Below are 22,419 nucleotides of genomic sequence, written 5' to 3'. Positions count from 1 at the left end.
TAAGTTTCTAGTAATCTAATCAAATGGATTACCAGCTCCTTAGCACATTCTTGTAATGCACGAGCTGATGTCTCGTCCAAACGGGATATACTGGACGGGACACGGGACATCAGCCCGTATATTACGAGAAGGAATTGGTTTGACTAGATCTATTTGACTAGATTGCTTAACCTGAGTCTCAACTCGATTAGAGTATGGGTGTGTGAGAGAGAGAGAGAGAGAGAGAGAGAGACAGAGAGGTGTAATAAAAGCTTTTTTGTGAATTTTTTGTTATCACGTGTTAGAGAATTTTATTATTATTCCAATGTAAATAGGCATTAATACTATTTAAAATAAAGAGTAAATAGACATTTATATTCACGAGAAAAAAAAAGTTAATTCCAGTCGTATTTTTTACATGTTGAAATTTGAAAACAGCTGCTGGAGACTACTGGTGCCATCGGCATCATATCCTGTTTAGTTTTTGCAGCTGTGGACTTGTGAGTAGCATGGCCGGTATCTTTAGGCAAGTGTTGAAGGTATGAATGGTTTGTGTATAACAGAAAAAAAGAGGTGATTGTTGAATAAAACTTGAAATAATTTAAGTCAGATTTCACATACGTCACTTTGTTCAGCTGCCCGTGTGTGTCTTGAGTTAGAATAGTTTTTTTTTTTTTTTTTGGTTGATCTGAATACCTTTACAATTTCTATTAAGTATTTATTAACTGCAGACTTGGGCTGGATTACTTTGTAGTACAGTATATCATAAGAAATAAACTACACCGTTGTCATTTAAAGCTTATTTTGACTTTGCGATATGCTGCTGAGTCGATTCCTTTATTATGTGGTTATTTTATTTATATTTTAGAAAGAATTTGCGGTATATATTGTGTTGGTGTAGTTGGTGGAGACAGAAAGTCGTAGAGTAGGTGCTTTCTCTCGATGAGTCACATAATAATAGTAATATTTGCAATCACGGGCGCTTGTTTTGAATTACGTTCCAAGCAATAAAGGCAACGAGGCCAGTATATTATTTTCTGCGTGTTCTTCTCTCCCATTTATATGTATTGCAAAATGAAGAAAAGCGTTTTAGGATAGGAAAAACCCTGCCACCTCCATATGAAATCGCTCACTCACTTTCATTTACAAGGCCCATATAATGTATGTGTCTTAGGGTTTGAATCCAGGTCTTTCAGTTAAGGTACGTTAAGAGAATGGAAGATTATCAGGTTATTACAAAGATTAAATTTAAAAAACTATCCTCATTGGGATTAATGAAGAAAAAGAATCTGGAATCTTGAACTTGGCAATGAATTAAAAAAAAAAAAAGGATATTTTTTTTAAAGAATAAGTAAAAATTCTTTGAAACTTGACAATTCATAAGTGAAGAAAACTGAAAGCAACATGTGCTAAAACTTTGATTTTATATGCTGCGAAACTTCATATAAAACTTTCCTTTTGAAACTATATAAAGCTTCAGAGCAAATATTTTTTTTTACTGTTATAAAGTGGAGATATATATTTATTATCCTTTATTTTAATAAGGATATGAAAATTTATCCTTATTTTTTATCCTGAATAAAAAATTACTATTGGTACTGTTATTGTCACAAGCATTACTTTGCATTATGAGATGCAATAATTAGTTCCAAATATATCTTGCTAAGCTTGGGAAAGGGATAAATTTCTTAGATGCTTTCAGATATTGCCTGATATTTTATCATTATCCTTGTTTCTGAAAGGTCAAAATGAGCCTATGCAAGGGCTAATTTTGATATTTGGATAATCATGATACATTTCGGAGCATTCTCGGATTAAACTATCATTTCACCTTTGTGAAAGAACCTTGAAAAATAGATTGCTTGCTCACTATGTTTGTCACATGTATTTGGATTAGCCAAAAAAAAAAAATAGGTTCTTTGATAGTTTGAGAAAAATTATCTTTTCATGAATACTGTGCATATTTATTCTGAGGTGCCATCTTCCATAAAAGCACTCATCTTTAGTAACAGGCAAAATGCTAATACCTCAGTTTTTTACAAATGATGTAACTCTTTGCATTTTTACCCAAATGGTATCCTGTTCAATACATACAAGGATAGTTATATCATTCTTTTACATTCTCTATAAAGAACCTGTATAATAAATAAAATGTTTCATTTTTTTAAGCATAAGTTTTAATGAAGATGGCAAATTAAATATGGAAATAAACAACAGAATTAGGAAAGCTGGTATGGTAGTTCATTGGCTGAATAAATTTATATAGAATAGGAAGAAAATTGATCAAACCAAGTGAAGTACTCGCATACAAGACACTATTTTAACCAATTTAAACATATGGATCTGAGTTGGGTTATAAATAAAATAATTGATCAAAGACTATAGATCACAGAGCTCTGAGAAAAATTAATGGGGGGAGTTTGTTGGCAAACGTGAAGGGGGGGGGGACTTGACATCATTAGCATTCAAGAATGTGTGAGTTGCTGATCTAAGGTGGTATAGTCACTTAAACAGAGTAAAGAAGAGATGATAACAAAACAAGAATACTAGATAATTTGAAACTAGAATAGCAGGAAAAGAGAGAAAGACAAAGACCTAGGTGAATTGATATAGTTAGTATCTCTTTTGTAAAACAAAATATCTGACAGCATTAGAGACCTGTTGCAGATATTGAGAAAATATTTTGATAGGAAGCCAGCAATAATGTAAATTATTTCATTCCATTATAGTATTCTGAACTCCCTTGAAGGTATACATGTATTAGGAAAAATGAAGGCTGTCATTTTCCTGTTGGAATGTATTCACTTTTATTTTTGCAGGATATTTTTAATGAAATTAAGATTAATTAATATAATCCTAATCTAAGCAGGATAATGTTTAAAGGAGATAATTTCATCATGCTAATAACTTTTTTTTTCATAGAAAGTCCAGTCTTAGTGATTTTAGTCTGAATAAGTTGTGCAAATTATTTTTATTACTATGCAAAGCTGTGTTTTGTGTATTCCTCACAAAAATCTAAATGTTTTGCTGTGAGAGTGAGGAAAATTGACCTTAAAAGAAAACTACACTTAATTGTATGCTTCCATATTACTTTAAAATTTATTTATTTTTCAATCAGAAACTATTTAGATATTATGGTGATTTTTTTATTTTGCATAAAATATTGATATTAGTTTATTAATAAATTGGTAGATAGTGTTAAATTTAATTTATTATTTAAATTAAATTTTGATATTTAATCATTAATTTAGTGTAGCTTCATAACTGAGCTAGATATACAATGTATGAAGTATCCCATTCCTTCATTATATGGGGAATTCTAACCATTTTCAAATTTGGAATTAAATATTCAGTTGTTTACAGATATTGCAAACTTCATGTGAGTTAGCATGGATGATGCAAATATAGAAGCCCTTCAAGATTTGAATAGACTGCCAAGAAATTCTTGTCAGTCTATTCAAATTATGCTACTCCTGGGCCAAACAGGAGTAGAATACCTGCAGAATTCCTTGAACAAATTCAGAAGAAAGGAACTGAAGAAATAACCAAAATAATAAATTTAATTTATAACAAAGGAGAACTACCCAAAGATTTTATGACCTTAATATTTATACCTATACCAAAGAAAAGTAATGCAGTGAACTGCAAAGATTTTAGAACAATAAGCCTCATTTCCCATACATCAAAAATACTTATGAGAATCTTAACACGAAGAATTGCATCTAAAGTGGAAGAATTTCTTGGAGAAGATCAGTTTGGTTTCAGGAAGGGTAGGGGAACAAGAGATGTGATTGGACTGTTAAGAATAGTAAGTGAATATCTATACAACAGATATTAAAGAAGTTAATATCTGTTATATAGATTTTGAGAAAGCTTTTGACTATGTAAAATGGGATAAGATGGTGGAAGTAATGGAAAAGATTGGCATAGATTGGAAAGACAGAAGGCTAATTATCTCACTATATATGGGACAAACTACCATGTTGAGAGACATATATAGTACAACAGAACCAGGTATCATTGGACGAGGAGTAAGACAAGGCTGTTCTCTGTCACCAATTTTGTTCAACATGTATTCCGAAGCAATGCTAAAAGAAGCACTGGAGAATTTGGAAGAAGGAATAGAGATTGGAGGTAGACAGATATTTACAATAAGATATGCAGATAACAAGGCATTACTATCAAACACTGAAACAGGACTACAACATCTGTTGAACAGATGACTGGAATCCTGTATCAATTATGGAATGAAAATTAACACCAGAAAAACAAAGGTGATGAAAATAGCAAGGAAAGAGGTAAATATGGATATCAGAATAAATGGGGAAAAATTGAATCAAGTAAAGACATTTAAATATCTAGGAAGTGTTATTAGCAGTGATGGAAGATGTAAAAGTGATATAAAAGCAAGCATAGTGATGGAAAGAGATGCCTTTAATAGAAAATGGAATTTATTCAGAAGTAAAATGGATAGAAACCTAAAGAAAAGACTAATAAAATGTTATGTATGGAGTGTTGCTCTCTATGCATCTGAAACTTGGACATTGAAGAAAAAAGAAATGAAAATTTTGGAAAGCTTTGAGATGTGGATTAGGAGAAGGATGGAAAAAATCAAATGGACAGATAAAATAACTAATGAAGAGGTCTTAAAAAGAGTAGAAGAAGAAAGGTCTGTTAAGGAGGATAAAAAGAAGCAAGGGAAACTGGATTGGACATATTCTGAGAGGGAATGGAATCATCAGAGATGACATCAAAGGAAAATTAGATGGAAAAAGACTCAGAGGAAGAGTAAGGAAAACAATGCTAGATGATATGCTCAATGGAGATAGGTACACAACCTTGAAAGAGAAGGCTCAGAAGAGAGTGGAAGGAAAGTTTCTGCTACTAAAAGAAGAACCTGCTCAATTGCAGAATACTAAAGAAGACAGAATACTAAAATCACTGTAAACCCATTACCCCTATCCAGTTCAGCCGTCACTGTGTTATAAAATGTGAGCAAGTTACTGAGGCATGATCTACCCTTCACAAAACCATGTTGTCCCTCATACAATATCCCATTTTCATCTATCCAATCCTGTATTATTTTCTTGACTAATTTCTCTAAGACCTTGACAATGATTCCTGATATGCTAATCGGTCGGTAATTTACAACAGCAGTCTTGGAACCACCTTTATGCAGTGGAACTATTTTCCCCTCTTTCCACCCTCTCGGGACTAACCCAGACCCGAGACTCAAATTAAACAAAATGGTCAAGGGTACTGACAATTCTTTAGCTGCTTCTGGTACAACACGAGCTGGTATACCATCCAATCCCACAGATGTATTGACATTGAGGTTATGCAATAGACTACTCACCTTCACTTCATTCACCACAATTCCCGTATAATCTACTGGTTTATTCGTTTCTGCAATGTCACCACCTGGATGATATATTCTTGCAAAGTGCTCACTCAGTAACTCAACTATCTCAACTGATTCAGTTACCTCCCTACCATCGGCATTCTTTAGAATCATTCTGCCATGTACATTTTTCCTTTTACTTGCTACATATCTAAAAAACTGTTTAGGATTCTCTTTAGCCTGCATGGCCAATGTTCTTTCGTAGCAATATCTGCAATAATCTGCGCTTTATACCATTCATGTGCCTGCTGGTCACCTTTCTCCATAAATTCCCTCCATAGTTGTTTCTTTTTTTGCAGCTCAAGCTTAATGGTGTTATTCATCCATTTAACCCCTACTTGATTTATTATTCGGACTCTAGGTATACAGTCAGCCATTACTTCATGCAAGCACTTCTTAACTACCTCCCATGCACTATCAACTTCTAGTCCTTGCAGTTGTACATGCCATGGCACTGAACCAATCAAACTCCTAAGCTTGTCATACTTTCCAGCCCGATAATTCCACATGTACCCTGTCTTAATTGAAAATTCTATACCTTTAGCCACCTCCCAAGTCAAGACCCTATGATCACTCTTGCCAATTGGTGGCAATATGGTCATATTTGTTACAGCCAAATCCTCAGATGTAATTACTAGGTCAAGCACTCTCTGACCCCTAGTATTTTCCATTACATGCTGTCGCAGATAGTTATCCCTTAATAACCACACAAAATCCAATTCCTTCCTCCCGTGTGTCCTCTCCTCACTCCAATCAATGCGACCATAGTTGAAATCTCCCATAATAATCACCCTCCTTCCACTCATTTCTTCTATTTGCTTGTGCATACTGTCACCACCATCTTTTCCATCACCTGGTCTATAGCAGTACCCAATTGTATATTTAGTTCTGCAAGCCACAATCTCACACCAAATGGCCTCAAATGTGCTCTTTTCTCTATCCTGCAATTCAACTTCTATTCTCCTTGGCTGCAGCTCATCAGCTATCATCAACAATACTCCTCCCCCATTTTATTCTCTCTGTCATTCCTGAACACACTATACCCATCACATTCAATCCCACTGGCTATATCATCTACAGTCAGCCATGTCTCACTAATACCAATAACCTGTGGTCTGGAAGTGCAAACCATGCCAAAAACTCTTCCTTCTTGTTCCTAATACTCCTAGTGTTAGTATACATGAATTTAAGACCCCCATTAGCCCCAACCCTACCTTGTCTGATTTGTTGTCCTTATTTGCTCTGGCATATTATATTCATTCTTACATTCAACTGCCTCCCTCAGGACTGTATATCTACTCCCCCCCCCCCTTAACAAATCTAGTTTCTCTGAATTGGCACATCCACTACATTCAGCAACACTTTCTCAAGTCTTCTTACACCATAACCATTCAAATGCAAGCCATCCATCTTATACAGATCCTTTCGCCCATCAAACTCACTCCACACGTCCACAAATTCCACACCACTCGTCATATATAACCCATTAATATAATCCCATTAATGACCGGACGCTTTGTATTAGACTTAAGGCTCATCCTTGCAGTGTGTCAATTGTGGTAGTTTATGCACTCCACACAGATAGGCCTGATGAAGAGAGTGAGAAATTCTATGAAACTAACAGATTGTTTTGGACTGCCTTCCAAGGAGAGAGAGAGAGAGATATACTTTACATGTTAGGAGACTTTAATGTAAAAGTGGGAAAGAGTTTGAGAGTTTGGCCTGGGAGAATGTAACATCTGTTGTGAAAGGCTGTTGGAAGTTGTCCATGCTAACAGGTTAGTTATTACCAATACCTGCTTTCAGAAACACCCACGACGGACCTATATTTGGACATCTAACATTGATAGGTCAAGGCATCGGATTGATTACATCCCAGCTCTCCAACAGTGGAAGACAGGCTTTATAAAGTTTTATACTAATAAATGTGAAGGGATAGAGTTCTAGACAAGGAGGTACAATTATAAAAGGATGTTTCATTTAGTTTGTGACCTAAAGCACAAGTTTAAGACCAAATTGACAGGAATGGGGCAATTCTAACAGAACTGAAAATCAAAAACAGGTGGAAAGAATACTGCAAGGAACTGTACAGCAGAGAGGATAAAGAAATTTTGGAGGAGCCTTCTCACCAGGAAAATTTTGATTTGGAATCTCCTCCACTTGGGAATGAGGTTGAAAGAGCAGTTCACCAGCTTAATAGCAATAAGGCCCCAGGTGCAGATGAAATCCTAGCAGATTAATTAAGGCTACAGGGGATGGATAAGAGTGTTTCATAGATTGATTATAAGGATATGGGAGATGGGATCATGGCCTAGAGACTGGAAGAAATTGGTTTTTATACCACTACATGAGAAGGGAGATATGAAGGATTGCAAGAACTATAGAACTATTAGTTTAATCTCTCATGCAAGCAAGATTTTATTAAAGATCATTCTAAATAGGATTGAGGCCAAAGTTGAGGCAGATGTGTCTGAACATCTGCCTCAACTTTAGAGAACAAGCAGGTTTTAGGAAAGGTTAGGGTACCAGAGATCAGATCCTTTGTTTTAGACAGATCATTGAAAGGTATAAAGAATTTAGACTCCCTATGGTAATGTGTTTCATAGACTTCTCTAAAGCTTTTGACTGTGTTCAGCATGCGAAACTGTGGGAAGTAATGAAAAGAATGTTTTCCTGAACACACTATCAAGTTGATAGCTAAATTGTATAGTGAAAAAGAAGCCACAGTAAGAACAGGTATTGGATTAACTGATTGACTTCAGATTGGCTTAAAGCCAGTGAATAGATGGATGGAACCCATCCATCTATTCATTGATCTTAACTAACCTCTGAATTTGAATCTTAGTCTTAACTAACCTCTCCAGCACTTTAATCATGATTCCAGACCACACAGACTGGTTTATAATTCAAAACCTTAGACTTATCACCTCTCTTATGAGTAGGAACAATTTTGCCCTTTTTCCACTCTTTTAAAACTTAGCCCAGTGCAAGATGTTAAAAACTGTTTCTAACTCCCCAGAATTCCCTCAAAACATATGGTGAAATATCAAGTCTTACATCCTTATTAACATTAGATTTTTTAATTCCTCATATACCTCCTGCTCACTTACTAACAGTTTCTCCTTTTCCTCCTTTCCCACTGCATTCAAGTTCTGCTGATATCACATTCACAAGAATGAAATACCTTTATTATTAGCACCAGACCTGCGTGGAGTTAAGACTTATCACAGAGATGACAAAAAGGTATAGAAAGGGAATTAAAAAATAGAAAAATTTTTAGAAAAAAAAAAGTCAAAAGTATAAACTAAACATCAATAAAAAATTAAAATATAAGAACATATTTTCTGGGACAATGTAGCAATCTATTTAAGTAGCCACTCAGACTTAAATCAAATTTACTGTTTGCTCATTTGCCAAGATTTGAGAGAGTTGCATTCTCATAAATGGCCAGCAGCAGTTCAACCTTACTTTTATTTTTTTATTAATTTTTTTTGTTTCTTTTTTATTTATTTTATACCAATATATAATTTTGTTATTGTTGTCATTTCATGCAAATTGAATTATTTTATTTATCTAATTTTAATTTACTGTTGTTCAAAGTTAATTTATTTTAAGTTTAGTTTTATTTGTAATTTCATTTTATTTTCTAACCACCTGTATGTTGCACTCCAGCACATGATTCAGATCTGTAAATAGGAATAGCATTCCTTTGTTCTACCTACATCTTTGATTGTGCTTGTGCATTGATCATGGCCTGTTAGTTTCTGGCCAAAATATTTGAAATTATATTATTACTATTATTATGGGACACTGCCAAGGAGTCTGAAGACTCATTGTGAGAGGGCCCTCTGCTCCACTATGACATATCACCGTCTCTCCTGCTTGATCCTCAAAATCTGCCTATCACCAACAATAGTATTTTTTGCCTGTAAATTGCGTACATTTCATGGCCGATTTGCCTGTATGTGGGATGAAAACTTGAGTTTCCTGGAGAAAAAGCTTGCTATCTCTGTATGAGATCATCTAATTTGCCTTTACTTGAAAAAGCTCATATAAAGATGCCTCTTGTCACGATGAGAATTGAACTCGGGTCTTTTCCATTCAAAAGGTGCAATGTCCCTTTCTTCTTCCAACTGCCCTATGGTACATTAAATTATAAAAAAAAAAAAAAAAAAAAAAAAAAAAATCAGCTAACGCCTTTTTATTCCCGTATATACGGGAGTAGGCGAGGCCATTTAGCCCTATCTAACTTTTGGAGACTGAGTGGGCAGTTCAATCTCCACTGGTACCCAATCAGAGACAGATGGCCCAAGGCTATCACTAATTAAGCGGTACGCAGTGAAGAGAGACGGCTCAAATGTGCCGCCATCTCGTGGTCTCTAACCCTAACACAATATATTTAATGTCTGAAATAATGTGGGTTCTACGGTCGATTTTCTTGAGTTTACAGGACGAAAAACCCGAGTTTCCGGGAGGAAAAACCTGCTTGCCCGTGCCAGAGATCGACTAACTCGGGAACCGGTCGAAAAAAGGCTTAGAAAAATTTCCTCTAGTCGCCGACTAGACTCGAAACCAAGACTTCCTTCGTGCGGCCTAGCGCGGTGGTGTGCAAACGCCACATCCACTGAGCTACACAGGCTCTTCATTAAATTATTTATTATATAATAAAATTATTATTATTTATTCTTGAAAATACATGCTTCTAATAATAGGCAAAATATATTAGCCTCAGCATTAATTGCTTCAGCCATAATTATAATCAAACCAAGTCTGCCATCATTTCAATATTTCTTTGTTCATGACAAATTTTTCATGGCAAGAGAATTAACACCCCCTCTGACCAAGCTGTTTAACCACCTCACTGACCATTATGGATCAAATATGCATCCTCATACGCTTCGTATCCATCATATATTTTAATGTAATATCAATGGTATTACAATTTTAATATGCACTTCACATCCATGATAAACTTGATGTCTATAGATGTCTTGGCCGGTAGCATGGTTAATTTAAGCCTTGGATCTGGTAAAGTTCCAATAGAGTAGAAATAGGGGGAAAATAATTCCACTGCATAAGGAAAGCTCTAAGATAGAAGGAGCAAATTATAGGCTAATCAGTATGTTTGGAGTGGCAGGTAAGGTTTTGGAGAAATTGTTAAAAATTAGAATTCAGGACTGGATGGACAGAAATATGATACACTATAAGGGTCAACATGGTTTTGTGAAGGATAGATCTTGCCTTAGTAATTTACTTTCTATAATAAAGTAACAGTGGAATTGGATAAAGGAAATCCTTATTCAATGATATTGCTTCATTTTGCAAAAGTATTTAATGGGATTCCACATGGAACTCTGTTGCATAAATTGGAGAAATGGGAATGGATCCGAAGCTTTTGATTTGGATTAGAAGGTTGAAATTAGGTCTGTAACCTAATTTACAGACCTAATTTGTCAAATTATCATCCTAAATTGTGTAAAATAATTTTGTTATCTCATTAATGCAATATTTTTTTCTTTTTTTTTTTTTTTTCAATATCTTTTAATTTAATTCTATTACATGCTATGTAATGATCACATACACTGTGGTTATGTGTGTATGTTTATTCAGTATTATTTTATATAAACTTATATAATGTATTTATAGTTATACATTTTAGATGAAGGGCCAAGCCAGGAAGAGCTTTGGCACCTTGAAGATGTAGCCATGAAGAGCTAATTGTTTCCTTTTTTTTTTTTCGGTAGTGAGATAGTGGTTCCATAATGCCCTTCTTGGCTTTACAGCTCCACTCATAATCTAGATCATGCTTCTTGCCTTTTCCATTATTATTAATTGGCTTAAGTTTCATTGTTACATTGAGTTTGATCATCCATTCGAATACAAAGCCTGTTTTCCATTTCTTCAAGAATGTGGCTTTTTGAACAAGTTATCTTTGTTGCTGAAAATTTTGAGTTTGTAGTTGCAGAAAATCTTATTTTGTCTGCATTTTTCATAATTGTTCTTATAGTAGACATTATTATTATTCAGGCCTCCATGGAGTCAAAACACTCGTTATGAGAGGTCCTTTCTAAGAAACACAAGTCTATCAAGACTCATCGAGGGAGGTCCCTCCTAGGAAACGCAAAGTCTATCATACCACTCCTTAAATGCATTGACTGTTCTCACTCTCACCACTCCATCAGGCAATGCATTTCATGGTTCAACCACTCTCCATGCAAAGAAACCACTCCTCGCCCTCTTTCTCACAGTTTCCTTTCGTAACTTCCAGGGATGGCCCCTTGTCATGACTCCTTCCTGCTGTTCAACCAAGCGAAAGAACTCCCCAGTGTCAACCCTGTAACCACCTCTCAACAGTTTAAAAGTCTCAATCATATCACCCCTCCTTCTATCCACCAAACTCTGCAGTCCACACTCCCTCAGCCGATCTTCATAACTAACATTGTACAGTCCCGATACCATCTTTGTTATCCGCCTTTGTACTCTTTCCACAGTTAATTTATCCCCTTCAAATCCTGGGGACCAGATCTGAGAACAATAGTCTGAGTGTGGTCTGATCAGTCTTGTACAACGGAATGATAACCATTTTATCTCTGCAGGTCAGTGTCCTTCTCATAATGGCAGCAATCCTCTGTGTTACCTTCACTACGTTTGCAATATGTCCCCTAAATTTCAGGTTTCTATCAATCATCAAACCCAGATCTCATGTCTCTCCTACTTCCTCCAGTTTAACTCCTCCCATAGATTTGCTGCATTAAACCGATACCCCCATTCATTTGCCCATCTATCTAGCTTATTCAAATCCTCTTACAGGACTACCACATCTGCACTATTATTAATAACCCTTCCCAGCTTCGCATCATCCACAAACAACCGAATATCCCCTTGCAATCCACAGACAATGTCATTGATATAATGCATATCAACTTTATCGGTATGATATTCATCTGCTTCTAACCGTCTTAACACTTGGAATTTTACATCCAGGGAAATGCAACTTTGTTTCACTTGCACTAGTTTTTTTTAGACATGACTCAAAAAAGAAAAAAAAATTAACCAGTTCAAAACATTATGGTATGTTTATTTTTTCCCAACCAAAAAACTAATTTTAATAAAAATATAACCAACAGTGGGTTTATAGGTCATAATAAATGGGACAAGAGCTCCATGCTATATATAAAAGACGTCAGTGCCAGCAACATCAAAGAGGCTACATTGGTAATTCACTCACAAGGCAATCTCAACAGAAACCAAGGGATGATTTTGTGTGACATTTGGTAAGTCATTCATTACATTTTTGAACAGATCAGACTAATTTTTCTGCAAACTATCCTATCAGGCACACTTGCTGAACAATGACTGACCATGTGCCAGCTTCCACACTTGATGTGTTCTTGTATTTTTGTGTAACAGTCCCTACGCATTCGGTGTTTATAGTTATGTAATAATTCCTATTTAACGCTTGTTGTATATTTATTTGTGTGTTTATCCTAACCCAGACAAAGCCACTAGCTTAAGTGGCAAAACTACTAGGTTTATTAAATAATTATTATGACCTATAAACCCAGTGTTACTTATATTTTTATATTAAATACATTAAATATAAAAATATAATTACATTATATTTTTATATTAAATACATTAAATATAAAAATATAATTACATTATATTTCAAAATATAAAATACATTAAATACATACATTATGGCATGTATTTAATAACTGAATGCTTGCATTTCTTCTGAGTACTTTGAATTATTAAGGGATTCACTACATTTGGTATTATCACTTGAAGCTAGATAATTTGAGGAATTATGTACCATTTTATAGTGTTGTTACTTGAAGGTGGTGAGTTCTGGGAATTTTCATTTTACCAAATATTTGCAAAAGAGTGCTATAACAAAACAGCCTTAAGCATGTAACATTAATGGTCTTAATGTAATTTTTTTTATTTCTGTTGTTTGTTTTCCTTTACAGGATTATCACTTTATCCAGTACACATGCTTATTTATGAGATATTCAAAGCAAAAAATCTGTTGTTAATTAGTTTAGTTAATTTAATGTTAATCTTTTTCATTATGGTTGGCTTTTTTTCCTGAAAAATTGAACAGAGAAACAATTTTGTTTAGAATTAGCAATAATTTTATTATATTAATATTTATTATTATTATTTATGGCATCTCCATGGAGTCCAGAGACTCATCATGGGAGACCCAAATCAACCATCATACACACAAAACCTGTGATACCTCCCCTTGAATCCATTCACCATCAGGGAACTTGCAACCAATTTTGACAATCCATTCCACTCGCATTCTCCACGAAAAAATCTGGTCTGCACACCCCAACTAACCACACTCTTGCACAGCTTTCATGAATGGCCCCCTCGTTCTGACTATATGTCATATATTAAAAAATTTTACTTGCATCAATTTTATAAAACCCCTTAATATCTTAAAACTTTCTGTCATGTCCCCTTTTTTCTGCCTATCAGTTAAACTTCATAACCCACAGTTTCTGTCACCATCTTGGTCACTCATCTCTGAATCCTTTTGACCACCTCCTGGCCTCCAAGAAACCCAGGTGACTAAATCTGTGTGCAGTAGTCAAGATGTGGCCGGAAGTCTTATAAAGAGGGGATAATAACTTCCTTATCTTTACTTATTAGCATGTTTTTCAGCATCCAAGTAATTCGTTGAACTTTTTACCAACCTTTACAATATGCACTCTGAACTTCAACTCCACTCCAAGTCCCTGGCCTCATCAATTTCCTGCAAACCAATATCCACTATCAACATGATACCCCACATGCAACCTTACGATGAAAAGTGCATAACCTTGCATTTTGCAACATTAACAATCATTATCCTTTGCCCACAATGCCAATTTGTTTAAATCATTCTGCAGGATATGTACATCACCTTTATCAACTATTGCTCTTCCTAGTTTTGCATCATTGGTAAACAACTGAATATCCCCTCATAAATATTTCTCTATATCATTGATATACAAATTAGTGGCCCTAGTACCAAACCCTGAGGTACTCCACTAGTCGCCATCATTTTACTAGACTCCACTCCACCATATACTATTCTCTGGTGTCTGTCTATCATCCCCACCCTCCATCCATGCTACTAGCTTAATATCTATGATCATTCTCTCCAGTTTTTGTAATAGTTTTCCATGTGGTATTCTGTCAAATGCCTTGGCAAAGTCGAGTAGTATCATGGTGTAGTAGCCATTACCTTTATCCAAATTCTGTTGTCACTTTATTGTAAAATGTGAATAAGTTACTAAGACAGGACCTACCTTTACAAAGCCATGGTGCCTACTCCCTATCCACCAACTTTGTATTTTACCTTTTGCCAACTCTTCCAATACTCTAACAACCACTCCCGATATATTAATTGGTCTGTAGTTTGTTACCTCTGTCTTGGAGTCACTTTTATGGAAGGGTATCTTACCCTTTTTCCACTCCCTTGGAACCCTGCCAGAGCTGATACTTAGCTTGAACAACTTCATCAGAGGCAATGCCAATTCTCTTGCACATTCACATAGTACACAGGCTGAAATGCCATCCAGTCCCACTGCTATGTTCTCGTTCATATTTTAATATGCTAAACACCTCCTGTTTATCTACTGAATGTTGATATGCATCTTTTAAAAATCACCACCTGGATGATATGCCTTTGCAAAATGATCACTCAGCAACTCGACTATTTCTTTTGATTCATTCGCCTTCTTACCATTTGAATTTACTTTGACATGTTTGGCTAATTTTCTGTATGTGGTATTATAAACATTGTTGTGCTCAACCTTTCTTTTTTGTTATATTTTGTCCTTCACTCAAATTGTATTTCTGCAATTTGACCATTTTCATATTGAACTAAAATAGTGTTCATAGACTATCAAAATTCAAAAGAATTTGTTGCTATAGGTTTGCTTGTTTTGTATTACATCAAACCAGCTCAGTCAGCATTCTAATATCCTTTGGTTAAGAATACCTATATTCACATCCCTGGATGGGATTTGAATCCAGGTTCTTTCCATCAGAAGAACCACGAACGACCTTTATGGGCACTTGCAGGTGAGTTAACTAGTCTCAGAGAGAAAGGTACTGGATTTTTCCCTCCAGGGTTTTGGGTTTTTCATCCTACAACAAAGGCAAACCAGACAGAAAAACACATGCAGTTATCAGATGTAATATGCTGACCTCATTGCTTTAGTTACTTGGTTAAAGGTAAAATCCAGCAGTGGGTGGATAGGAATACAATCCGCTATGGTCGGCAGCATTGCTTTGTAAATTACTTAGTAATTTACTAATTATTTATAAGAGTGACAGCATAATTAGATGGAGAAATGGCTACACCATGATACTGCTGGATTTTGCAAAGGCATTTGACACTTTAATTAGTATATCAGTGATACAGGGAAAGATTTAATGGGGGGGGGGGGATATTCACTTGTTTGCTGAGATGATGCAAAACTGAGGAGGACTATATAGTTGATAAAGATGATGTAATATCCTGCATGCAGGATGATTTAAATTAATTGGCATTATGTGAAGGATAATTAATGATTATTAATTTAATGTTGCAAAATGTAAGGTTAGGCACTTTGAGTTGAAAGGTTATATACTGTGTATCGCATTGATTGTACCAGATCAATGAAGGCAGGAAATTGATGAGGATAGCGACTTAGGGATTATGGTAGATATAGAGTTAAAGTTCAGAGGGCATATTGCAAAATATGCTAAATAGCTCAAAATATTACTTGGATGTTAAAAAAAAAAAACATGCTAGCAAGTAAAGATAGGAGGTTATTATCTCTCTCTCTCTTTATAAGGCACTGATTTGGCTGCATCTTGACTATTGTCAAGATGCCCAGATTTTGCCATCTGGGTTTCTTGATGACCAGGAGGTGGTAGAGTGGATTCAGAGACGAGTGACCAAATTGGTGACAGATTTGTGGAATGCTCCCTATAAGGATAGGTTGAAGGTGTGTTGGTTGCAAAGTTTCACTGATAGGCAGAAAAGAGGGGGATGTGATGGAAACTTATAAGTTATTAAAGAGATTCATAAGATTGACAGGAAGTGAAATAGAGAGAACGAACTAGGGATCATTCATGGAAGATATGTAAGAGTGTCGTTAGTAAGGGTGTGTGGGCTAGATTTTTTCGTGGTGAATAATGAATGAATGGAATGGATTTGCCAGAATTAGTTGCAAGTGTCCTGACAATGAATGAGTTTAAAGAGAGGTATGATAGGGATGTGTGTGTGTAGTTATGACAATCCTGTCCACCTTCTGTGGATGAGATTGTTGCGAAAGGTAAAAAAAAAAAAGCAAGTACTATTATAGTAGTACTTGCCTTTATAGTACTTTTTTGTATTGCTTTTTTTCAAGCCACTTCAGACTTCCAATAATAAGGTTGATAATGTTGACCTCATATCCGAAAAATACCCATTGGTATTTTAAACACATGGTGTGATGAAGGATAATCTAACTTAGGGGTATCAGCAGACATCTTCGTATTACAGTAGGATCCGACCACAGCCTGTTGGTTGAAGAGCAGAGCTCATTTAGCAAAAAAACAACAAAAAAATCTTGAATTTTTAATCTTCTTCTTTGAGTGCCATCTCCTATTGGAGGTCAGCGACCACCTTGGCAAATTTTGAGCGATTCTCAGCTACTCTGAGCAGTCTCTCAGAGTTCATGCCAGTCTGATGTCTGCCAGCCAAGATTTCCTTCGTCTTCCTTGTCCTCTTCTTCCATTTATCTTCCCTTTTATAATCAGTTGAAGTATCTTATATTTTTCATTACGAAGTAGGTGACCAAGATATGCAGTTTTCCTTCTTTTTATGGTATCTAAAAGTTCACGTGATTTCTCCATTTGTTCCAGTACTTCCTGATTAGACGTTTTTGCTGTCCATGGGATTTTTTAACATTCATTCTGTATAGCCACATCTCAATGGCTTCAAGTCTTTTTATTGATGTTGTTTTTAAGGTCCAAGTTTCTACACTGTACAGCAGTACAGACCATACATAGCATTTAACCATGCGTACTCTAAGCTCTAAGTTTAAACTGCGGTTACACAGTGTTGATTTCATCAAGAGAAAATTTTTTCTTGCCATTTCAATTCTAACTTTTATTTCCATTTCTGGATTGCAATCTTCATTTAACCAGCATCCGAGATATTTAAACTTTGTCACTCTTTCTATTTGTTTCCTATTTAAAGAAAGTGCTAAATTAAGAATTGGTTTCTTACTTATGACCATGAATTTAGTTTTGGTGATATTTATTTTTAATCCCATTTTTTCACTCTTCATTTATTAGTTCCAAAAGATTTTGAAGATCCTGCATATTGTCAACCAGAAAAGCTGTATCATTGGCATATCGGATGTTACTGATGATTTCACCATTTACACTAATCCCTTCCTTTCTTCCTTCCAAGACTTTTTGAAATATGGCTTCTGAATAGATGTTAAAAAGAAGAGGTGATAGCACACATCCTTGCCTTACTCCTCGTTTGATGTTAAAGGAGTCTGTAATAATGTCATCAACTTGAACAGATGCCTTTTGGTTCCAATATAAGTTTTCAATGATCCTGATGTCTTTACCATCTAATCCAATTATTTTTAATAGTACAATCATTTTAGCATGTTGGACTTTGTCAAATGCTTTCTTGAAGTCGATGAAGCAAATGAACATTACCTTGTTTTGGTCAATACATTTTTGAAATAAGATCTGAGAACAGAAAAGAGCCTCTCTTGTTCCCAAGCCTTTTTTAAAGCCGAATTGGGTAGTAAAGCCTTTTTTAAACCCGATTTTTTAATATGATTACTAAATCTTTACATTAAGGCCTTTTTTATTTATTCAAAATTGTATTGCATTATTTGATTGACTTTCTTTTTATGCAGGTGTGTCCAAATTTGACTTCAAAGTTATGGAATCATAGCAGATTGAAAACATTCTCAAGTGGTAAGAAATAATATTTTTAATGCTGAATTTGTTACTGTGATAGATTAATGAATTTAAGAATTCATCTGCTAGTTAGAAAACTGATTGACCATGAATATTACCATTCAAACACAATAAGATTTAGAATATGAAGAACCTTTATCTTTAGTCATGCCTAACCACATTGCTTATTGATTATATATATATATATATATATATATATATATATATATAAATAAATAATGTATCAAAATGAAAAATGAAATTAGGAATATGTGGAGTGATACTAGACATTTAGTGAAAGCAAATGAAAGTGTACAAAAGAATAGAATGAAAGAAAAAAGGATATGGAGATTCCATTGTTATAGGATTGGTTAATGAGAGAGAGTCCATAGGGTCTGCTATCCAGGGGGAAGAAAGAGTAAGGTAATTCATGCTTTGGACATGAGGAGGAAATTAGAGCAAGAAAATTAGTAGTGAGTGTGCGGAAAAATGATTTAAGTAGACATAAGGAGGTTATTGAGGAAGGTGAAAGATAAGTTTAGTGAGAAAGGTTGTCAGTGTCTTGCTGAGGTATGACAATGATGAGTTGAGATGGAGAGTCAGAATCATGAATGGTATTCTGGCAGGTTTGTGTGAGGAGAAGAGAGTGCAGTTTGTGGATGTATGGCATGTATTTGAGAGAAAAATGGAATTATACAGACATGATGGATTTCATTTAAATGGCTTTGGAATGAGTGAACCAGAGAAACTGTTGCTAGATGGAAGTGAAGTGTGTGTGTGCATGTGATGAAAGCAAGCAATCTGAAGTAAAAGGTGAAGTGAATGATCAAGAGCATGGTATTGAAGAGACTGAAGTGCTTGGTAATGGAAACTACTAGTGTGTGAGATGAAGAGAGAACAGGAATGCAAGAGAAATTGGGAAATGGGAAGAGCCTAGATGGACAGGGCGATGTGCCATAAGGAGAGTGGATGTTGGGAGTAGTAGTAAATGAATGAATGTATGATGATGATCAAATAGAAATGGAATAGATCAGGATGTGAGTGGGTTAGTTGAGACTGAGCACATATCTATGTGGTAAGTGGTAATAAAAGTGATTGGGAAAGGGCAGGTGTGGTGGGAAAATCACAACCAATAAGTGGCTTGGGTAGGACTGGTTATAGACCTAAAAGTGAACTGCTATGTTTATTTACAAATGCCAGGAGTATCAGAAATGAGGGATATGAAATTGTTTCACTGATTGAGTTTATTGCCTCAAAATCATTGGAATAAGTGAAAAACATGGCTAAATGAAAATGATATCCTAATGGGAATATAAATGGAAGGATACAGTGCTTTTCACAAGGATAGAAAGGACAAGAAGGGAGGGGAAAGTGCCACTGATGATAGCAGGGGAATTATGTCCATATCAAATGGACATGAAAGAGGTAAATAGTGGCAATGGTTTTGAAGCAGTCTGGTGTGGGGGTGGAGGTTGACAGGAAAAAATATTTAGGTGAATGTTGCTATAAGCCAGGGAATGTGGACAAGGAAAGGGTGATTATTATGGATGTGAGTGGGGTTTCGCATGTCCATCCAGTTGAGGATTATGAGAAGCTTTGTAGATAGCTTGGAACTATAGCATGGAATGAAGAGTTTAGAGTAAGGAAATAAATACTGCTTGGGAACTGACTAAGAAATACATAATAGCATCAATGTGTGAATGTATTCTGAAGGTCAAAAGGATGAATGAGGTAGAGTTGTAGTTAAGGTATGATATCGTTGTGCTTGTCAGCATGGGTTTGTTAAAGGGAGGTTGTGTTTTACAAAAACATGCTTATGTGCTATAACAAGTTGATGAATGTATTGGACAAGGGAGATGCATATACAGTGATATACTTAGATTTTGCAAAGGCTTTCAATAGATTGCCTTACCACAAGTTGGTCACTAAACTAAAGTAGTTGAGATCAGATGATAGACTAGTGAGTTGGATAGACGAATGGCTATCGGATAGATAGCAAGTTGTGTGTGCAGGGCACTGTCTCAAAAGAGGAAAGTCACTAGTGGTGTGCTGCAAGGGTCAGTTTTAGGTCTATTGTTATTTAATTTGTATATTAATGATATTGGGATTGGTTTACTTGGTGATATACAACTGTGTGCAGATGATGCAAAACTGGTGATAGTGATGAGGAATCAAGCAGACATTGTGGCCTCACAGGAGGACTTGAATAGATTGTATTGAGTAGGCAACAGTATGGAACTGTCAGTTCATTGTTGCCACATATAAGGTTCTGAAATTTGGCAGGCAATGTTGGGATGCAACATATACACTTGGCAGAGTACTTTTTGAGGAAGTTAAGGAGATAAAAGACCTTGGAGTGGTGGTGGACAAGGATCTGAAATTCAGCGGTCACATTGCACAAGTTGTGAGGATATCACATCAGATTATGGCAATGATGCTGAGAACCTTAACTTGCAGAAATAAAGAGGTTCTGGTTCCATTGTATAAGGCCTTGATCATGTCCCGTATGGATTATTGTGCACAGATTTGGTCCTCTGGTTTTCATAGTGATGAGGATATGTTGGAAACGGTCCAGAGAAGACTGACTAAGGTCAGTCATAATTGGTCTTTGGGATGTAGGATATGAGCACAGTTTGAAGGAATGCAGTCTGCAAAGCCTTGTGAATAGGAGGAAGAGGTGATATGATTGAGACATTAAAGTTGCTATCAAGTTAACGTGGAAGAAATTTTTTTGTCGATTGGGGGAAAGAAGTAGAACAAGGGGACATGCCTGGAAGTTGTATAAGGAGTGTGTGAGCAGAGCCATAAGCAGAGGTTTTTTTTGCATGGAGAATGGTTGGTGAATCATGGGAGTCTCACACTACTTTGGCCAACTGCTTCATTAGGATAGGTGGTTCTGGATGACCCATCTAGGATTCAATTGGCTAATGGACTTGCTTGCATAGATGAATAGCAATGCAGTAAGTTTCCTTCCCATGGTCGTGAGCAGGGCGCAAGGCTTACTGTGGCGCTGTTATGACATCTAGGGTAGCCTTAGTATTTCACATCCATGGGCAGTCATTGCTTGCCAGAGAGTGGATATCCATGTGTGGCTCTATGGTGAGTGGGGAATTCTGGTGCTGAACCATCTTCCTCCTGAGAATAAATTATTTTTCATCCTCTTGTTTATCAGGAGCCATCAACAAGCCCCAACCATAGAAACATCAGCAGAAAACCAAAATAAGAGACAGAAAACCTCAGAATAGGAACAACAAATACACCACTTTTCTTAATACTACATTCAACAGGAGAATGTCTGCTTGGGAAAATGTCACCTTCTTCATCCAGAAGGGTTAAGAAGGTTTGGCGGAATCTCCAAAATCTATGATGCATCAGCAAGTCGTAAAAATTACTTTATGCAACAACATCTGTTGAAGGGGAATACCAATTGTGGTTATCCCCTCTCCACACAATCACTACAAAACTAAATTTTTTAGGAAGTGTAATATTGGTGTAGGACTCCTGAACGTTTTCATTGAGAAGATCTGCTCCAAACTAAAGAACCAAGAAGTTACAGCCATAAGTAGAATCCTCATACATAGGAATGGACACCTGGTTCCCACAAGGAATATCATCCTTATCTTCAAAAACACCAGAAACCATCTTTCAGCAGGATTATCTCAGCCATTGAATAAGTCTCAAAACTTGATGTAGAATTAGGCCTTGGTTTTTGTTGCATTGGGATTCTAAGCATATTTGCAACTTCCTTGAATTTTCTTGTGAAAAGGTTTTTTCAATATAAGACATGTTCGTTTTATGCCAAAGTACATTATGGGTGCTGGAAGTTGTGTGGGATGCTAGACATGATTTGTGTTCTCTTCTTTTTTGTACATCTTTTTGATGTTCGTTCATATGAATTTCCCCTGATCTTCCCGTCTGGCCTACATAACAGATACCACAGGAACAATAAATTTTATAGACACCTGGTTTTTTTTAAAGGGTGATGTGGAGGTTTTTTTTTTTGGGGGGGGGGGGGGGGAATGTAGAAATCTTGATATTTTTCTAGCAGTAGAAAAGCTACTTTAATGTTATGCTTGTATAGT

At 35.8% G+C, this 22,419-nt stretch overlaps 1 protein-coding gene across 1 annotated transcript in view; it reads left to right on the top strand.

Moving 5' to 3' along the window:
• The first annotated feature begins 466 nt into the window (after positions 1-466).
• The window catches only part of LOC150106778 (peroxiredoxin-2-like), a 90,699-nt gene continuing 68,746 nt past the window's right edge, over positions 467-22,419 (top strand). The window contains exons 1-2 of the mRNA XM_090392697.1: positions 467-518; positions 18,295-18,355. Of these exons, the coding sequence (XP_090248823.1) occupies positions 489-518; positions 18,295-18,355 (91 nt within the window). The 5' untranslated portion in view covers positions 467-488. The remainder of the gene's footprint in view (positions 519-18,294; positions 18,356-22,419) is intronic.

Source organism: Typopeltis vanoorti, chromosome 5 (genome assembly GCF_054136105.1).
Source record: "Typopeltis vanoorti isolate ZY-2024b chromosome 5, IOZ_Tvanoo_1.0, whole genome shotgun sequence".
NCBI lineage: Eukaryota > Metazoa > Arthropoda > Arachnida > Uropygi > Thelyphonidae > Typopeltis > Typopeltis vanoorti.
This window is presented reverse-complemented; position numbering and strand designations above follow the sequence as displayed.